This window comes from Myxine glutinosa, chromosome 11, assembly GCF_964187855.1.
Source record: "Myxine glutinosa chromosome 11, kmMyxGlut1.1, whole genome shotgun sequence".
Classification (NCBI taxonomy): domain Eukaryota; kingdom Metazoa; phylum Chordata; class Myxini; order Myxiniformes; family Myxinidae; genus Myxine; species Myxine glutinosa.
In genome coordinates, this window is record NC_136271.1 from 110,834,550 (window position 1) to 110,854,480 (window position 19,931).

Sequence of the window (19,931 nt, forward strand, 5' to 3'; positions counted from 1 at the left end):
CACTGCAGGAAAAACGCCTTGGGGAAGTGGGACATTATTAGTATTAATATTGTTTTGTAATAACATTAATAATATGCGATTGTAGTGGTTACCTTATGCACATGTCGCGGTTACTTTATTCACTTATCCGCATTGACGGTTACCATTATGATGGGTTTATTCTAACCCACGCACACGGGCGTTTGGTTGTGTCGTCGTGACGCACGCGCGGCTGTTGGAGCCACGCCCTCCGAAGAGGGTGCTTGCTTTTATATAAGCCGTTACGACTTCCGTTCGCGAGAAGTTGCTGGAGATTTCTGTACAATAAACAACCTTTTGTACCCAACGAAATGGCCTCTTCTTATCGTCTTCGGCAACCGCTAAACTGGTGACCCCGATGTGCCCCCGAATATGAACACGGCAGGATTGCGACCGCAATTTCTTCCAGTTCCACAAGACCTAAACTCGAACTGCCGGAGTTTCACCAACGACGAGCGGCCATGTGGTTCGCGCATCGCGCTCGGTTCCTCCTTTACGTCTGGAGGGGCGAACCAGCTATGGGACCCTCCGAAGGAACGCCGTTACGGGGCGTTGGCGGCACGGCTACTTCGTCGCCTTCGCGCACACAGGCCGAGTACTGCTACTTCGTCGCCTCCGCGCACACAGGCCGGGCACGGCTACTTCGTCGCCTTCGCGCACACAGGCCGAGCACCGCTGCTCGCCGCCTCCGCGCACACAGGCCGAGTACTGCTGCCCGTCGCCTTCACGCACACAGGCCGAGTACTGATACTTCGTCGCCTCCGCGCACACAGGCCGAGTACTGCTGCTCGCCACTCCTACTACTGCTCCTACGGCGGATCCCGAGGCTGATGCTGCTCATCTCTTGCGCACGCACGGCTGCTTTGCTGCCTTCGCGCGCACTGGTGCTCGCCGCTCCCGCATTTCCTACTGCTGCAACTCCAACTGCTACCGCTGCTCAGCACCCGCAGCCCGGCTCGGTTCCACCCACGGCCCGGCTCGGTTCCACCCGCGAACTACGTACACGCCCGTGGCGTGCCTTCTGGGGGGGCGCATGTAGTGGTTACCTTATGCACATGTCGCGGTTACCTTATTCACTTATCCGCATGTGACGGTTACCATTACGATGGGTTTGTTCTAACCCACGCACACGGGCGTTTGGTTGTGTCGTCGTGACGCACGCGCGGCTGTTGGAGCCACGCCCTCCGAAGAGGGTGCTTGCTTTTATATAAGCCGTTACGACTTCCGTTCGCGAGGAGTTGCTGGAGATTTCTGTACAATAAACAACCTTTTGTACCCAACGAAATGGCCTCTTCTTATCGTCTTCGGCAACCGCTAAACGATTATCATTAATTTTGTTATTCAAAGCGTCTTTGGAAAAATGCCACGATAAAGCTAACTTAACATCGATATACACCTCAACACGCAACCCCATTGACGGCAATGGCGGGGAAAACCCCTTGGGGAGAGGGGCAAATGAATGCGCTACAACCTTCATTATGTAACCCTTGGTCATCCTGTCAAGTTTGGTTGAGATTGGATAAGTAAGGACGGAATGTATTGGCGTCAAAAATTCATCAGACAGACGGACAGACATAAATGGCGTATTTTAGTATGATATGAAGTTTTAATATGATTGCACAGCACACTATTGCCATGGTAACCAAATAAATCCAAATGTATATGTATGCTGAATATTAAATTTTTTAGTATGTCAACAACATTTTTTTTGTTGTGGAATTGTGATTCTACACTGAAGCGTAATTTAGTAGTACATTTATAATTTATTTTCTATTGCTAATAAGTAACTTGTAACCATGATTTTTTTCTATGTTTCACAGTGGAGTTTCCTTAATCCCTGCCCGTGTATACACACAGTATACGCCATGATGTATGACCCATGACGTATGAGCCATGACGTATGAGCCATGACGTATGACCCATGACGTATGACGTTTTGTGAGGACAGGCGTGTGAGGGGAAAAAAGCGAAGGTGTTGGCATTCGATGGGCAGCTGGGCCCTGGAGCCTGGACAGAAGAGTAAACGTGGTGAGAGACCTCATTGAGTGTGTTGGGCTGCCAGGATGGCTTTGAGGTACACACACTCACCTCTAAGTCTGTGTAACCTGGGTTCAAATCCCGACCCAGCTACATATCCAAACGTCACAACTTCGCCACTGCCGACACCCTGCAAAACAAGGTCGTAAAGATCAATGAAAATTTGGTCCAATGGATTAACGGGTCCACTTGTATTGTGAAATAGTTGAGGACATGAAACAGCCCCAAAAAAGCTAAGTTTATTAAATCTGCTAATCTATGTTTGTCCACATTGTTCACGATGAATTTGTCGGGAGGGAGTCCCAATATGGCGGTCCACGTGGCCTCATCACTTTCTTTGGCAGATAGTTCCTCCAGTAATTATCAATCTCAGTGGAGGGAACGTAACCTCAATGTATGCAGCTTCAATGTATAACTTCAATGTATGCCCCCATTCGTTGAAGTTCCTTCTGAGGGAACTCACATTTATTCGTTGACTAAAAGATGTTGATCCTCAAATGTAATGATGGAAAATAATCTGTAATACATTAATATTATCCTGAAAGATTAATTCGTTAAACTTTGTGTGTTTTATTCTTTAATTTATAATTTCACGTTCAATATCGCTCTTGCAAGTTATTCCTCTTCTTCTTCTTTACATGGGACTTCGTAGGTGCGATGAATTAAAAAAGTAATTCCATCGTGTGCGCGATAATTTGGTTTTATTTCCACAGCGTTCACGATACTTTGATCGTCTGATTTACAGAAGCGGATTGGCGGCCGAAAAAGAAAAAGAAAATTATTGAAGGGAACATGAATGACTCATTATTCGTTCAATCCTCTAGCAGCCAATGGCATGCGTCAGAGGCGTGGTCGCGCCAAGCGCAAACGGCCGTTGGATCGTCCACTGTCCGTGCCTATAGTATCTCTCTCTATTCACAAGTTGTGTGTGTGTGCTTTCGGTATTTTAATCCCATCTGTTCATTTTCCACAGGTGAAGGGTTTAATTGAGAAATGATTTCGTCCGTGGTAAGTGCACTGCGCTTCGGTTATATTTTCGGTCTTGTTGCACGAAGCATTGGGTCCTGGGAGCTTGTTTCATTGTGGACAGTGTGCATTTTATTGGTAAATTAGAAATATTTACCTTTATTTGAAGTGATTTAATGACAAATTGACGTGTTTAGCGATATAACGCTCACCTTACACTTTCCATGTTTTCAGATTTAATTATATAATTATTTTTGTTTGTTGTCGACTTGTTACCAGTAGTGACGTCCCTCTGGACTAGTTTGCATCACTTGCCTGCTGGTTGCATCATTACGTCCGCTACCGAAGGTCGGACAAAAGGATTCCGGATTCGGACAAAAGTTGGTGGTCGGATTCGGACGAACGTTGGTGGACAGGTTGGGTGTGTGACAAGGACGAATCGATTCGATTTTGGTGAAGATCAACAACAACAACACAACATGCATTTTAAGGCCATTTTCCCTGCTAGAGCGGGGGTTAGCCTTGCGGTCCCCATGACAATGTTCTCCATTTTGCCCTATTTTCTGCATCTCTCCTTGTTAACCCCCTTGCCCGCATTTCTTCTTCCACCATCTTTAGCCCAGTCTTTCTCGGTCTTCCCCGTCCTCTACTTCCTTCTACATTCATTTCCATCACTCTTCTCAACCAGTCACTTTCATCCTTCCTCAACACATGACCAAACCATCTCAACCTGTTCCTCTTCACAGCATCAATCACAGGCAATATTCCCATCATCTTTCGCAATTCATCATTTGTCTTCCTCTCTCTCAACGATACTCCGCACATCCATCGAACCATTCCCATTTCCACCCTTTCCAACCTTCGTTGCTGCTCTACGTTCATTACCCATGACTCGCTCCCATAAATCATAACACTTCTCACACGTGCAGCATACACCTTTCCCTTCAGCTTCAACGACACTCCCCTCATCATCAGCACGCCACTCAGTTCCCGAAACTTCTTCCATGCACATCTCACTTGAGCAACCGTTGCCGAGTCTGATCCACCTTCTCCATTCAGCATGTCTCCGAGGTAGCAAAATGTTTTCACACCTTCCAGCTTCACGCCGTCTCCAAGATCCAACTCAACATTTCCTCCATCTGCAGCTCCCTCTGTGCACACCTTACATTTGAATGTAGCTGCCACACTGGTTAATGACCCTCTCAGACCACTACATTTTTGATGAACCCACTCAGCGCACATTGTACATCGAATGGAGTTCACTCCGACACCCTTCCTGCACACAGCACACGGCCACTTCCCAGTTCTTTCCAGCTCATCACATGCTTTACCACTTGCCATCACCTTCGTCTTTCCGATATTCACCTTCAGACCTTTTGTCTCCATACATTCCTTCCACGTGTTCATCTTTTCCTTCAGTCCATCCATACTTTCCGCAATCGACACCAGATCATCTGCATACAACAACTCCCACGGTAAACCCTCCTTTACGTTCTGAGCCAGCACCTCCATCACAGCTACAAATAGTAGTGGACTTAGTACCGACCCCTGATGCACTCCCACCTTCACCTCAAACTCACCACTGTTCCCGTCCTTCGTCCTTATAGCTGTGCGCGCTCTTTTGTACATTGCCATCACTACTCTGATCGACCATTCCTCCACTCCTAACTTCCTCAATGCCCATGTCAATACTTTGCGTGGTACCCTATCGAATGCTTTCTCCAGATCAACAAACCCAAGAAACAACTTCTTCCTCTTCTCCATGTACTTCTCCTGCAACTGCCTCACAATGAAAAGCGCGTCTGTCGTTCCTCTTCCTGGCATGAATCCAAACTGCATTTCGTCGATCTTCACTTTCTTCCTTATCCTCCTCTCCAACACTCTTTCCAATACCTTCATTCCATGCTCCAATAACTTTATCGCTCGGTACGAGCCACACTCCAGAGGGTCACCTTTCCCCTTGTATAGAGGGACGAGGGTACTCAGTTCCCAAGCCACTGGAATGCGACCTTCTTTCACCACCAGATTACAGATCTCTGTCATTCTCTTCACACCCCAACTTCCTGCTGCCTTCAACATATCTCCCACAACTCCCGTCGGCCCTCCCGCTTTTCTACCCTTCATTGCTTTTATCGCTTCCTCAACTTCCTTCTCAGTTATCTTCTCTGCCGGTCCTAAAACAGGGTTACTCTCTATGTTGCCATCCTATTCATTCTCTGTATTCAACAGCATTTGCATATATCTTTTCCATCTTCCTTTAATTCCATCTGGGTCGACAACGATTTGTCCTACTTCATCCTTCAAGCAACTCACCCCCATCACATCACACCTCTCTTTCGCTATCTGCTTTGCAATCCTGAATACTGCTTTCTGACCCTCTTCCGAATCCAAGCGTTCTCCGAACATTTTCCTACATGCCTCCTGCGCCTTTGCTACCTCTTTCTTTGCAGCCTTCCTGGCTGCCTTATAACTTTCATGCTCTGCTGTTTCTGCTCCCGTACCCTTCGCCTTCTGCCACTCCTTGAACTTCTTCCTCTTCTCGTCAATCCTCTTTCCAACTTCATCATCCCACCACCATGTTTCCGAGTGCCTCGGTGGTCCTTTTGTCCATCCACATACCTCACCAACGGCTCCCAACAGACTAGCTTTCATCGACGTCCAACCTCTTTCAAGCTCAACCACATCATCCTCGACCCTACTCAGCCTCTCTTTTAATGCCTCCCTTACTGTCACCTCTTTCAACCTCCACACCTTCATTCTCGGTTGGTACTTCACCCGCCGAGCTCTCCTCGCACCTTTCACCCTTACGTCGCAGACAACCAAGTGGTGCTGTGAAACAGCCTCCTCCCCCGGGATCACCTTTGTGTCCCGGAGGTGCCCCCGATCTCGCCTACGCACCATCAGGTAGTCAACGGTTGTCGTCGACCCACCTCACGTGTATGTAACAAGCTTATTATCCTCTTTCTGGAACTGAGTATTACAAATCAACAAATCAGCTCCATCAGCAAACTCCAAAATCCTTTCACCTTCTCCATTTCTCACACCATATCCGTAACCCCCATGAACTCCGTCAAAACCATCCATACTCCTTCCCACATGTCCATTTAGGTCTCCTCCTACCACAACAACTTCCTCATCTTTCACGTTTTCCATCAGCTTCTCTATCGCACACCAGAACTTGTCCTTTTCTTCATCGCTTCGACCAACCTGCGGAGCATATCCCGAGATGACGTTCACCAAGAGCTTTCCAATCATCATTTTCACCATCATCAACCTATCACTCACTCTCGTCACACTCACCACACTGTCTACAAACTCCTCAGAAAACAGGACACCAACACCATTCACGCCCTCCAGGCACCCTTGCCACACAAACTTGTATTTCTGTCCCTGCCTACTCTTCACCATTCTCACACCACTTCCTTTCCATCTCGTCTCTTGCACACAACATATGTCCACTCTTCTTCTGACCAATACTTCCACCACTTCTCCTGATCTCCCTGTCATTGTCCCTACATTCCATGTCCCAAACCTCAGAAACCGATCTCCACTTCGGGCTGTACCCTGCCCATATGTAGTTGTAATTGTCATGGTTCCCTTTTTGAGGCAATGTTTTTATGGCCGGATGCCCTTCCTGACGCCAACCCTCTTAGTCGTCTTTTACGACACGCAGGGATACGGTGTACCTATTCTTATCCAGGGTACACACCGGGAAACGTTTAAAACATGGAAATTCTGGGGGGTGGGGGGGGGGGGCGGCGTCAAGGGAAAGATAAAATGAAAATAAACCCCTTCAGCCGGCACTTAGCTTGGCGTCCCAGCTATTTTGGTTGTTTTGGCGTCCCATTTTGGTGAAGATCCAGCTACGATAATTTTTTACAGTGATTCTTCACCATTTGGCTTTTGAGTGATCGGGCCAAAAACAATATACAGTGTCTATAGAAAGTTGGGCTAGAATTCCCTGGTGTTGGGCTAGCGGCTAGGGTGCCGGCTTAGGATACCTAGGATCCTGGGTTCGAATCCCGGTCAATCGCTGAATTAACGCCAGGGGGGTTGACTCAGCCTGTCATCCTTCCGAGGTCGGCAAATTGAGTACCAGTTCACTGGTAATTCCCTGCTTGTCGTTAAAGGCGGCAAAAAGGGTTGGCGTCAGGAAGGGCATCCGGCCGTAAAACATTGCTTCAAAAAGGGGACCGAAAAACAACAACAACCACAGTTCCCGAAAAAGGCCAACCCCCGCTTGCGGGGAAAAATGGCCTCTAAAGGTGGTTTTTATAGAAAGTCCACACCCCTTTCAAAATTCTCACCTTTTGTTGCATTAAAGCCTGGAATTAATAAATTCCACTGTCAGACTTTTTCCACCTTTATTTATACATCGTAACCCACAATGTCCAAGAGAAAAACAAATGCTACAAATTTCAGAAATTTAATTAAAAATACAAAACTGGGATATCCTGGTTGGATAAGTGTCCACCCCCTTATAATAGCAATTCCCATGACTCAACCATGAGCCCCAAAGTGCTTTTAAAAGAGCTCTGGGATAAAGTTGTGGAAAGGGACAGATCAGGGGATGGGTATAAAAATATTTCAAAGGCCTTGAATATCCTTTGGAGCACAAGACAATCATTAAGAAGTGGAAGGTGTATGGTCCCACCAAGACCCTGCCTAGATCAGGTCGTCTCTCCATGCTGGATGACCAAGCAAGGAGGAGACTGATCAGAGAGGCCACCAAGAGGCCAATGGCAACTTTGAAACAGCTACCGGCCTTTATGGCAAAGACTGGTCACTGTGTGCATATGACAACAATATCCAAGCACTCCACAAGTCTGGCCTGTACAGTATGGTGGCAAGAAGGAAGCCATTACTTAAAAAAGCCCACATTGAGTCCCGTTTGAGGTATGCAACAAACCACTCGAGAGATTCTGAAGCCATGTGGAAAAAAGTTTTGTTGTCCAACGAAACCAAGATGAAACCTTTTGACCTAAATGCAAAATGTTACGTTTGGCGGAAACCCAACACACAAAAAAAAAAAAAAAATTAAAACCCAACACAGCTCATCACCCAAAGGACACAATCCTACTATGAAGCAAGGTGGTGGCAGCATCATGTTATGGGGATGTTTATCAGCAGGGACTGGGTCACTTGTCAGGATCGAAGGGAAAATGGATGGAGCAAAATGCAGAAAAATCCTAGAGGAAAACCTGCTGCCCTCTGCAAGAAAGCGGAAATTGGGACAGAAGGTCACCTTTCAGCATGACAACGGCCCGAAGCACACAGCCAAAGCTACGCTGTAGTAGGTAAGGACCAAAAAGATAAATGTCTATGAGTAGTCCAGTCAGAACCCCGACTTAAATCCAATCGAAAATCTGTGGCATGACTTGAAGATTACTGTCCAGCAACTTGACTGAGCTTGAACCATTTTGTACAGAAGAATGGGCAAATATTGCCCAATCAAGGATTGCTGTCAAAGGCGCTTCCACCAAGTATTTACTCTGGGTGGGGGGAGGGGGGGGGGCACTTCCAAACAAGACATTGTAGTTTTGTATTTTTAATTAATTTTCTGAAATTTGTAGAATTGTTTTTTTTTTCTTTTGTAAGTTTTGGTTACGATGGGTAAATAAAGGTGGAAAAAGTCTGATTTAATGCAATTTAATTCCAGACTATAAGGCAACAAAAGGTGAAAAATTTGAAAGGCATGATATATGTATAGCATGAGTATAACACGATATTTCATAAAGGTTGTGGATGGATAATGACAAAACTAGGTGGATGAGTTAGTTTGTTGACAAGAACAAGCCGGTTAGATTTTAGTTTCGGCCCGGATCCAGATCCGGCCTATCAGTGGGGTGCAAAACGTAAACTGTTCAGCCTGGCGGAGGTATGTGCTCTACCGAGTGCCGTTCTAGTTTCTAATGGCCTGGTTATAGAGTTCCCTGTATAGATTGAGGAATTTTGTCCGAATTTTGTCTTTCCCTGTATTTTGTCTGACCTGACCTGATCTGTGAATTTCCAAACCAATATATGCACAATGGTATACCTGGAGCCTGGAACTGACACTTTTGATCCAACCTCTCCTGTTCATCCTCCTTCCCATTTGGCTTTCTGTCGATGTTCCTGCAAGAGTCCAAATCTATCAGAATGTTGTTGTAGCTGCCACAGCATCGCAGAATGCGGTTGTTCTCGACTGGCAGGGACTGCAATCTTCCCTCTCACACAAGGAGTGGTCTTTTGTCATCTCTTTACCTGAATTTGATTCCACTTGGGCAAGCTTTCACAATAACCCTTTTGCTCTCACTCTCATGGTTGCTACCTCTCGTTTACAGCTAACATATCCTGTGGCAATGCGGTGGCTTTCAAGCAGCTTGTATTCTCATCATGTAATGCTAACCTGGCGCGGGGGTGGGGGGGGGGGTGAGGGCGGGGGGGGTGACTTCAAGCTGTTTTGCAAGACTCCCAACATGTGTGTTCATCCTCGTACAAGGCCGAAAACATCACCAGGCAAACCTTAAGGTCAAACTCGCCAGCCTGTCTCCCCATTCCAGATTCTGCTGGTGGCATCTGCAGTCTGCTGTGGTATATGCTCCCACTTCACCATCCACTCCCTCACCTGAAATGATATCACGGTTTAGGGAAGGCAGAATGTTTGTCTTAAAGCAATGTTTGCTTCAAAATATTGTGGAACAAACCAATTCCTATCTATCCCTACCTTGGCACATCTTACCCACAACCACCTGAACAGTGGCTTTTTCACTTGAGACTCTTGGTGGACGCACGAGGGTGTTACATTTCGCCATTTGTTGCAATTTGGTCTTCTTGATTGATGTGATGCTATCATAGCTCGTGTCAACAACATTGCAGATGTGAGCGACATCTTTGAACACGTTTATTTTTGCTCACACGCCCTCTTAGTACGGTGCGTCTCTATCGAGTTTGTGCAAAAAAGAAGTTACTTTGAAACATTTGGGTTTTGCACATTTCTCAGTGATGGTGCATGATGCAGACCTCCACTTTGTGCCCATTAGCCAAGTTTCCTCATCACCCACTGATCCTCACAACCTTCACTTGAGATCACCACGTCTGTTAACCTTTTGCTATATTTTGCCACTCCTGCCTATCACCTGGCTGATTATTCTGAAACTTGACACATGAATAAAAGACAGTAGCCGGCACAATCGGTCAGGTTTTGATTTTTCGATTTGGGATGATGGGGGCACCTAGGGAGGTGGGGGGGGGGGGGGTTGAGTAGGGGTTACCTCCAAGCTTCGGATCCCCACTTGGCTCTTATTTACCAAACGAGTGTTCTGAAAGCTGATACAGCTGATACTTGATGGTCCGCACAATTGCTCAGGCTTCAATTTTTATTTTTATTTTCAAATCATGGTGGCTCCTGGGAGGTGGGGTTGGGGGTTAACCCCCCGGAACATCGGATCTTCCCTTATTACCAACTAATTGTGCTCTGAAACCCGATACAGCCCTTCTCTACTTGATGGTCCACAGGATTGCTCGGTGTTATATATTTATATTTCGGATCAGGCAGCCTCACATTGGATCATGGGGCTCCCAGGATGGTTCTCCCAAATCAGCAGAGGTCTTAACTACAAACTCCAGGGATAACTGTCAGCCCTCTCACAGCAATTTATTTTTTTGTTATTCCTGTGTAATTGTGTAGCCTGGTGTTGGCTTAGAGGTTAGGGTGTGGCTTGGGATCCTAGGATCCTGGGTTGAATCCCAGTTGATCGCTGAATTAACGCCAGGGGGTTGACTCAGCCTGTCATCCTTCCGAGGTCGGCAAATTGAGTACCAGTTCACTGGTAATTCCCTGTGTGCCGCAAGAGGTGACGAGCAGGGTTGGTGGCAGGAAGGGCATCCGGCCATAAAACATTGCTTCAAAAAGGGGACCACTGTGCCCGAAAAAGGCCAACCCCTGCTCTGCGGGGACAAATGGCCTCTAAAGGTGGTTCCTGTGTAATTGTGATGTGGCATTGTCCCTGATTATTATGGAGTTCCCTCCATGATAGTGGTGCAGATGTAGCTTATTTCACTTTGAGCTGTCTTGTCTGGATTCCATTCTTGAGCCAACTATAAACTACTGGACTGGTCCTTCGCAGGCAGGGCGTTGCATCAAGGAATGCAGAGTCTGTCGGATAGACTTTGAGCTATTACACCCATATGCTTGCATTGATTGCTGGTGGACTTTTAGTATCGTATGGTGTCTTTCAATGAAGTTTTGACGAGTTATTGAAGGCACTCTCGCTATATTCAAAACCTTTTCTCATATATACAGATGTACTGTATTATTGATTTTGACATTGGCACTTTCACTTATTTCCGCCCCTGACAATAATAGACAATAATAGAAAATATTCATGTTTTGGATGGATTTCTGTTACCACGATTAGGCCGCGGACAATATTAGACTTAAGAATGTACGTGCTGTGTTGTAGTTGAATCTGAATTATTCTATTCAATTCCATGATTCTTAATGAATCTGCATTTGCATTAACAGGAAGATCCTGTCTTTGATAGACGTTTCAGAGGTCACCGGGACACAGTCACAAGCCTGGACTTCAGTCACAATACAAAACAGCTTGGTGAGGGTATTGTTTCTTCTTTTTTGGGATAAATAATGAATGAATGAATGATCGTTTTAAGGCCATTTTCCCCGCTACAGCGGGGGTTAGCCTTGCGGGCCCCATGACGATCATGGTTCCCTGTTTGAGGCAATGTTTTTATGGCCGGATGCCCTTCCTGACGCCAACCCTTGGTCGCCTCTTACGATGCGCAGGGATACGGTGTACCTATTCTAAGCCGGGGTACACACCGTGATCATTCATCCCAGCAAGCTGGTACTCAATTTGCCGACCTCGGAAGGATGACAGGCTGAGTCAACCCCCCCTGGCGTTAATTCAGCGATCGACTGGGATTCGAACCCAGGATCCTAGGATCCCAAGCCGGCACCCTAACCGCTAAGCCAACACCAGGCTTTTTTTGGGGGACAAAGATAAGTTCAAAATGCAGTTTTAGTTTTACTATGGTGTCAGGTCAGTCTTTTGGGGCTGCCACTGGTAACATGTAACCCAGTGCTATCTGCTGCATGGTGGGGTTGGCGGCGACTAAACCAACACGTGGGAAGGTGACTGTGATACCGTGCCAGGACCAAAAACAACACCTGGCAAAGGGCAGATGAGCTCCCATAGGGAGCCAACGGCCATATATAGTATGGAGATGGTGTCTCCTAAAAAGCACCCATCCGGATTGGACCGGTTCGAGTCATGCCAAAGACTTTAAAAATGGTACGTGCTGCTTCATTGCTTGAAAATGATAAAGCACGGACAATCCCCATCGGTTAGCATCCACGGAGAGGAGGAAATTCCTCTTGAGGAAATGCTCTGCTGAGTGGTGAGAAAAGCGGCGCCATTGTTATGGCGTCGCTGGAACCCAGAGTATCACGGGAAGTTATGGCAGTGACAGCACTTCCCTCGAGCTCAGTGACGTGTGTGTGTGTGTGTGTGTGTGTGTGTGTGTGTGTGTGTGTGTGTGTGTGTGTGTGTGTGTGTGTGTGTGTGTGTGTGTGTGTGTGTGTGTGTGTGTGCGTGCGTGCGTGCGTGCGTGTGTGTGTGTTTTACCAAGTTGTTTTGTGTGTTTTAAGAAGTTTGAACATTTGAAACACAGTTTGATCGAGAGGTAGGTTGTGTGGTCGTGCTGGTTGGTAGATATGGTTTATGTAACGTAAGATGTGCATGATTTAATGATATTATCATATTATCGAGTGTGTAAGGAAAGTTATAAATATATGATATTGTTACGGCCCGCGGATAAGATGTTATGTTTGCCGAGCGGAGGCCCCGCGGTCGTACAGTTTCCCCGATTCACCCGATCCCCGAACGTTGGCCAGATCGCGCCACAGATATTCAATATGGAAAACTCTAAAGCGACCGAATGTAAAGCGAATGAACCGAAACGGAAACATGGTGGTGGGATGTTGAGGTTGGAAAGAGGATTGACGAGAAGAGGAAGAAGTTCAAAGAGTGGCAGAAGGCAAAGGGTACGGGAGCAGAAACAGCAGAGCATGAAAGTTATAAGGCAGCCAGGAAGGCTGCAAAGAAAGAGGTAGCAAAGGCGCAGGAGGCATGTAGGAAAATGTTCGGAGAACGCTTGGATACGGAAGAGGGTCAGAAAGCAGTATTCAGGATTGCAAAGCAGATAGCGAAAGAGAGGTGTGATGTGATGGGGGTGAGTTGCTTGAAGGATGAAGTGGGACAAATCGTTGTCGACCCAGATGGAATTAAAGGAAGATGGAAAAGATATATGGAAATGCTGTTGAATACAGAGAATGAATGGGATGGCAACATAGAGAGTAACCCAGTTTTAGGACCGGCAGAGAAGATAACTGAGAAGGAAGTTGAGGAAGCGATAAAAGCAATGAAGAGTGGAAAAGCGGGAGGGCCGACGGGAGTTGTGGGAGATATGTTGAAGGCAGCAGGAAGTTGGGGTGTGAAGAGAATGACAGAGATCTGTAATCTGGTGGTGAAAGAAGGCCGCATTCCAGTGGATTGGGAACTGAGTACCCTCGTCCCTCTATACAAGGGGAAAGGTGACCCTCTGGAGTGTGGCTCGTACCGAGCGATAAAGTTATTGGAGCATGGAATGAAGGTATTGGAAAGGGTGTTGGAGAGGAGGATAAGGAAGAAAGTGAAGATCGACGAAATGCAGTTTGGATTTATGCCAGGAAGAGGAACGACAGATGCGCTTTTCATTGTGAGGCAGTTGCAGGAGAAGTACATGGGTAAGAGGAAGAAGTTGTTTTTTGGGTTTGTTGATCTGGAGAAAGCATTCGATAGGGTTCCACGCAAAGTATTGACATGGGCATTGAGGAAGTTAGGAGTGGAGGAATGGTTGATCAGAGTAGTGATGGCAATGTACAAAAGAGCACGCACAGCTGTAAGGACGAAGGACGGGAACAGTGGTGAGTTTGAGGTGAAGGTGGGAGTGCATCAGGGGTCGGTACCAAGTCCACTACTATTTGTAGCTGTGATGGAGGTGCTGGCTCAGACCGTAAAGGAGGGTTTACCGTGGGAGTTGTTGTATGCAGATGATCTGGTGTTGATTGCGGAAAGTATGGATGGACTGAAGGAAAAGATGAACAAGTGGAAGGAATGTATGGAGACAAAAGGTCTGAAGGTGAATATCGGAAAGACAAAGGTGATGGCAAGTGGTAAAGCATGTGGTGAGGTGGAAAGAACTGGGAAGTGGCCGTGTGCTGTGTGCAGGAAGGGTGTCGGAGTGAACTCCATTCAATGTACAATGTGTGCTGAGTGGGTTCATCAAAAATGTAGTGGTCTGAGAGGGTCATTAACCAGTGTGGCAGCTACATTCAAATGTAAGGTGTGCACAGAGGGAGCTGCAGATGGAGGAAATGTTGAGTTGGATCTTGGAGACGGCGTGAAGCTGGAAGGTGTGAAAACATTTTGCTACCTCAGAGACATGCTGAATGGAGAAGGTGGATCAGACTCGGCAACGGTTGCTCGAGTGAGATGTGCATGGAAGAAGTTTCGGGAACTGAGTGGCGTGCTGATGAGGAGGAGAGTGTCGCTGAAGCTGAAGGGAAAGGTGTATGCTGCATGTGTGAGAAGTGTTATGATTTATGGGAGCGAGACATGGGTAATGAACGTAGAGCAGCAACGAAGGCTGGAAAGGGTGGAAATGCGAATGGTTCGATGGATGTGCGGAGTATCGTTGAGAGAGAGGAAGACAAATGATGAATTGCGAAAGATGATGGGAATATTGCCTGTGATTGATGCTGTGAAGAGGAACAGGTTGAGATGGTTTGGTCATGTATTGAGGAAGGATGAAAGTGACTGGTTGAGAAGAGTGATGGAAGTTAATGTAGAAGGAAGTAGAGGACGGGGAAGACCGAGAAAGACTTGGCTAAAGATGGTGGAAGAAGAAATGCGGGCAAGGGGGTTAACAAGGAGGGATGCAGCAAATAGGGCAAAATGGAGAAGATTGTCATGGGGACCGCAAGGCTAACCCCCGCTCTAGCAGGGAACATGGCCTTAAAATGCATGTTGTTGTTGTTGTGACCGAATGTAAAGAGGAAGAAGAAGACGTACAGAAGAGTAACGGGATTTATTATTTACACACACAAGCAAAAGGAGCAGTCAAAATTATATACAGGGAACATGGAAAAAGCAGGTGACACAGTGAAAATACTAGCTTATACAAACTTAATTAAATACCCAGGACAGAACAAACAGAACAAACTCACGCGAATGGGGAATGGAGGCAGGAACGATTGGCTGGACCGGGAGGAAGGTTCAGCTCGGACCACAAGCTGGAAGGCTTTGCAGGGCGCACAGCAAACCGGGCCTCGTCAGGCTGGGAGCGAGCAGCGTGACGTCGTGCACTTCTCTCAAGGCTTCCCCGCGCTTCTCTCGCGCACTTGTGTTAAAGGCTTCCTTCTCGCTTCTCTTCCCTCCTTGCGCACTTCTCTCTGAAGCTCGTCTCTTTGCAGAACTCAGAACCCATCTGCTTGGGGAGCGTCCCGCGGCGGGTTATATAGGCCCCGCCCCTCAACCTTCGCGAACCTCCTCGATCGCTCTTCCTCCGCCCTCTCAAACCAAACCCCTCGTGCTTGGTTGGTTGTTCGGGGCTGGCTCACTCCTCCCCTCTATGACGAGGTGGAGACACGCCCTTCTTCTCCGAGCCTACCTCGTGGCGAATGGAGTTGCGGAGGGAACAGTTGGCAATTGCGGTTTTTGGGAATGGGAATGAAAGGGGATCTATCTATTTCACTTGGTGCAATGGAGTGTCATTTTAATGGAAGACAAAGCCTTTACCTCATACACAGAATAAGGAAATAAACTACTGAACAAGGGTATTATAGTGTCCTTCAATGTATGCTTTATGGAATTAACTACCGGAACGCCCTTTGACCTTTATACAACAGACTGGAGCAAGGAGGGCTCAGAATAAAGCAATAATTCATAACAATTTACAATACAATACAATACAATAAAAAAAATACAATCCTCATATTCGAAACAATATTACATCCTATTGCGAGTAAAGTTGGAATATGTGATGTTGCATTGATCGGTTGACTGACTGCCTGGACACAACTTAGGTTGTGGATCTACTGATTGACCATCTATTGATGTGGATCCATGATCGAGGTTGTGGATCCGCCGTTTGGAGAGGTCCTGGGCTGAAAGGATTGAAACCTCGAGGAAGAAGGTGCCCAGCTGATGATCCATGCAGTCGGGAAACTAGTCAATTGCTTACGGGTTAACGTTCTTGCTTTAGGTGGAGAAACTATGTTTGAGGTTTGCAATTTAAATAAAGTTGAATATGGGATGTTGTGAAATTAACATCATTTACAGCCATCCTTTAAATTATTTATATTTAAGTTTAGAAACAACCGATACTGTACAATTAATTTTGTGTGTGTGTGTGTGTGTGTGTGTGTGTGTGTGTGTGTGTGTGTGTGTGTGTGTGTGTGTGTGTGTGTGTGTGTGTGTGTGTGTGTGTGTGTGTGTGTGTGTGTGTGTGTGTGTGTGTGTGTGTGTGTGTGTGTGTGTGTCAGTGTGTCAGCGTCAGCCCTATTACAAGCTTTAGCCCATGTATGGAAAAAGACCAATCTTTGTTCCCCTTTCCTATTCGTTCATTTAATTTTTTTTTTTTGTTGTTCCTTGCTTTCATCGAAATTAGCTTCAGGAAGGGCATCCGGCCATAAAAACATTGCCTCAAACAGGGAACCATGATTGTCATGGGGCCCGCAAGGCTAACACCCGCTCTTGCGGGGAAAATGGCTTTAAAAACGATCATTCATTCATATTCATTCTTGCTTTCATCGAAATATTATTTCGAATAAGATCCCCTCCCGCTAGTGGAGACTGTAGGTTTGCTCTCCGTCTGTCCTTCCGTCCAGCTGTCTGTCCGTCCCACCTATGGTTTTCCAGACTTTTTTTCCATACCCCTTAACATATTCAACTGAAACTTGGTACATGGCTTTATTATGATAAGTTACAGAAACAGCAGCTTATTCTGTAGTTTTTGCATGCCTAAATTTTTTTTTTTTACTGTATATGGCTCATAATAGCTGAGTGCTTGGAACAAGAACATTCATTGGGACCAGTAAGGGACATGTATTGCAAAGCATTTCTCCCTCTTGTTCAAATTGAGGTGAAGTCAATTTTCTCTCACTCATGTACAGATAGTAATAAGGGCTTGGATTGTAACGATGTAGAGTATTTTTTAACTTCCTATGTCTCAGTCCAAAGTTAGACTCTTGATCGTTAATTCGAAGTTACTATGCCTGTGAAACATCGCCTCCTTTTCCCTTTTCTGCAGTGAGTGGCTCCCTGGATGCATGCGTCATGGTATGGCACTTCAAGACAAATCTGCGAGCTTACCGCTTTGTGGGCCACAAGGACGCTGTAACGAGCGTGCAGTTTTCTCCTTCCGGGCAGCTTATCGTGTCAGCTTCACGTGACAAAACTGTGCGCCTTTGGGTGCCCACTCTGTAAGTGCCATCACCAAAAAATCACAACTTGGTGTGATCGACTCATGTGTTTTTATTATTCATACTAGAAGGACCCGCTCCTTTCAGGAGAGTAATACATCTGCCCTATGACAGGGATCAGTAAAGCACTTGCACTATGCTTTGTGACAGTGCAAAATTGCCAAGTCGTATCCACAACTGACTTATAATACTCTCACACCACCACCGTGTGGCGCTATACGCTACACATTTAGATGGTTCATGTCTCTCTCTAACCCCCGCGACTACAATCCTTTTTTTTTTTGAGCTCACCTGCAACGAGCTTCAGGGGAGCTTATGCGATGGCGCGTTGTCCGTCTGTCAGTCCGTCCGTAAACACTTGCAACTTCTTCTCCGAAACCGCTGAAGGGATTGTGACCAAACTTGGCACAAATATTATTTGTTGTGTTGTGACTAAAGTTTGTTCACGGCATTAAAAAAAATCTGGGTCTAAGGGGGTCTATCGGGGGTCAAATTGGATTCACGTTTGACCCCCCAAAATAGTAATTTGCTTTTTCCTCTGAAACTACATACAATTTCGATGAAACTTGACCACAACCTTCATCACCCATGATGTACCGAAGTTTGTTCACAGCAATAAGAAAATGTATGTCTAAGGGTGTCTATGGGAGGGGGGGAAGGGAAGGGGGGGTCAAAGTGGGTCCAGGTTTGACCCTCCCCGCAACCCCCAAAAATAGGTATTTGCTTTCTTCTCTAAAACTACTGTTACGTGTTCCTCCCCGACGTCCTGGTCTCGGTATACCTCCGAACCCCGAGATGAGCCACGGCAGAAAAATGTGTTATTCTGTGTCAGTAATCAATAGTGAAACCACATCAATGATTATAAACGAACAAATGTTGTATTAAAAATCACACAAGAATAACGGTACAACCAATAGCAATCCAGAGTGCACTCTATATATCTTATGATGGTACCATCAACTAAAGTCAGATAACTCACTGCGCTCCAAGTGAGTGAAAAAGGACACTCCTCAATGTTTCTACAACCTTCTCCAAGGCGAAGTTGATTCACTCCAGCGATCGCTAGACCGATGTCCAGTCGAAACCCGAATCCCGCTGTCCAGTCGAGACCCGGATCCCGTACAGATGGCAATGGCAGTCACACAGCCGAAACTGTATAAAGGCGCCCTCCAGGGGAGCATGATCACAGCTCAATCAGCAAACCGCAACGTAATTGGAGACGACGCGGTCGCGCACACACATCCCCGACAGACGATAGGATGTTGAGAAGAGCTGACGCGCAGCAAAACCTTGGTCGGTGAACGAAGTGCGAGGTTCAAAATGGCAGAAGGCTCTTACTTGAGTCGATGCGACCAGGCAAGGATTCGTCGGAATCTCAGCCTAAACCTGACTACGCAGATTTCTCAATCTCAGCAATAATACCTATCGCAGGATGTCCTTTCAAGGAACTCAAAATTCCCTCGCGAACTTCGTTAGACAACGCTCGCTGCAGAGCTCGACGTCACGCGTCTTGTCCGACTTTTCTCGCCACGCCTCTTCTTCTTCTTTCTCATCTTCCGGTTCGGTTTCCTGTGTCCTTTAAAGTTAACCTTTTTAACTTTTGATAACTATTCATGAACAATAAACCTTTTGAAGATAATAAGAGTACATAATATCAGAAATATGTCAAGTGGGTGAAAACCACAACAACGGAAGTGACGAATCCGTAACACTTCCCCCCCTCAAGAAAGAAACTTTGAACACAGCGAAAACTTTCTTTACAGGCACACTCTTTAAATAAACAGAAGTAAACTCACAACCAAATCATCAATTCCCATGAACAAAAATAATCAAAATCCCCCAAAAATAAAGCAACAACATTTCACACAACCCTCAGAGATTTCAAGAGTTCATTCACTCTGGACAAAGCAGCAGCCACGACATTGTCCCTGCCCTTTACATGTTCAATTTCCCAGTTGGATTCCTGCAAAGCCAAACTCCATCTCATCACCCTCTGATTTTTACTTGTCGTTTCTTTTGAATGAAGGTTAAGGGGTTGATCAAAAACCCAAAGGCCAGCAAATCTATAGCACTTTTCCCCTGAGGCCGAGCTGAAAGCCAAGTTCCATGGTGTTTGGGTGGTGAGGCCTGGAAGTGTTCACTACATGGACGCCTTTCGGAATGTGGAGTTCACGGTTAGTCCGTGTAGGAAAGTTCACTACATGGACGCCTTTAGGAATGTGGCATTCACGGTTAATCCGTGTAGGAATCTTGGCTCGGCTGCTCCACAGCATTCAGTGCTTCAACTCTTTCTAACTTTCATAATAATCACGGTTGGACCGCTTGTCACTCTAGTCACGTGAATAGCGGTCTCCTTCTCAGCCACTACCCTGATACTCACTCCTTC

General features: G+C 46.3%; 1 protein-coding gene across 3 annotated transcripts in view; it reads left to right on the forward strand.

Moving 5' to 3' along the window:
* Positions 1-2,890: 2,890 nt before the first annotated feature.
* The window catches only part of POC1A (POC1 centriolar protein A), a 113,471-nt gene continuing 96,430 nt past the window's right edge, over positions 2,891-19,931 (forward strand). For 2 of the 3 annotated variants that reach the window (XM_068103754.2, XM_078786998.1), the window contains exons 1-3: positions 2,891-3,063; positions 11,528-11,612; positions 17,374-17,545. In XM_068103754.2, coding sequence (XP_067959855.2) covers positions 3,049-3,063; positions 11,528-11,612; positions 17,374-17,545 — 272 coding nt within the window. In that variant the 5' untranslated portion in view covers positions 2,891-3,048. The remainder of the gene's footprint in view (positions 3,064-11,527; positions 11,613-17,373; positions 17,546-19,931) is intronic. The other variant, XM_068103757.2, reaches the window with a different exon arrangement.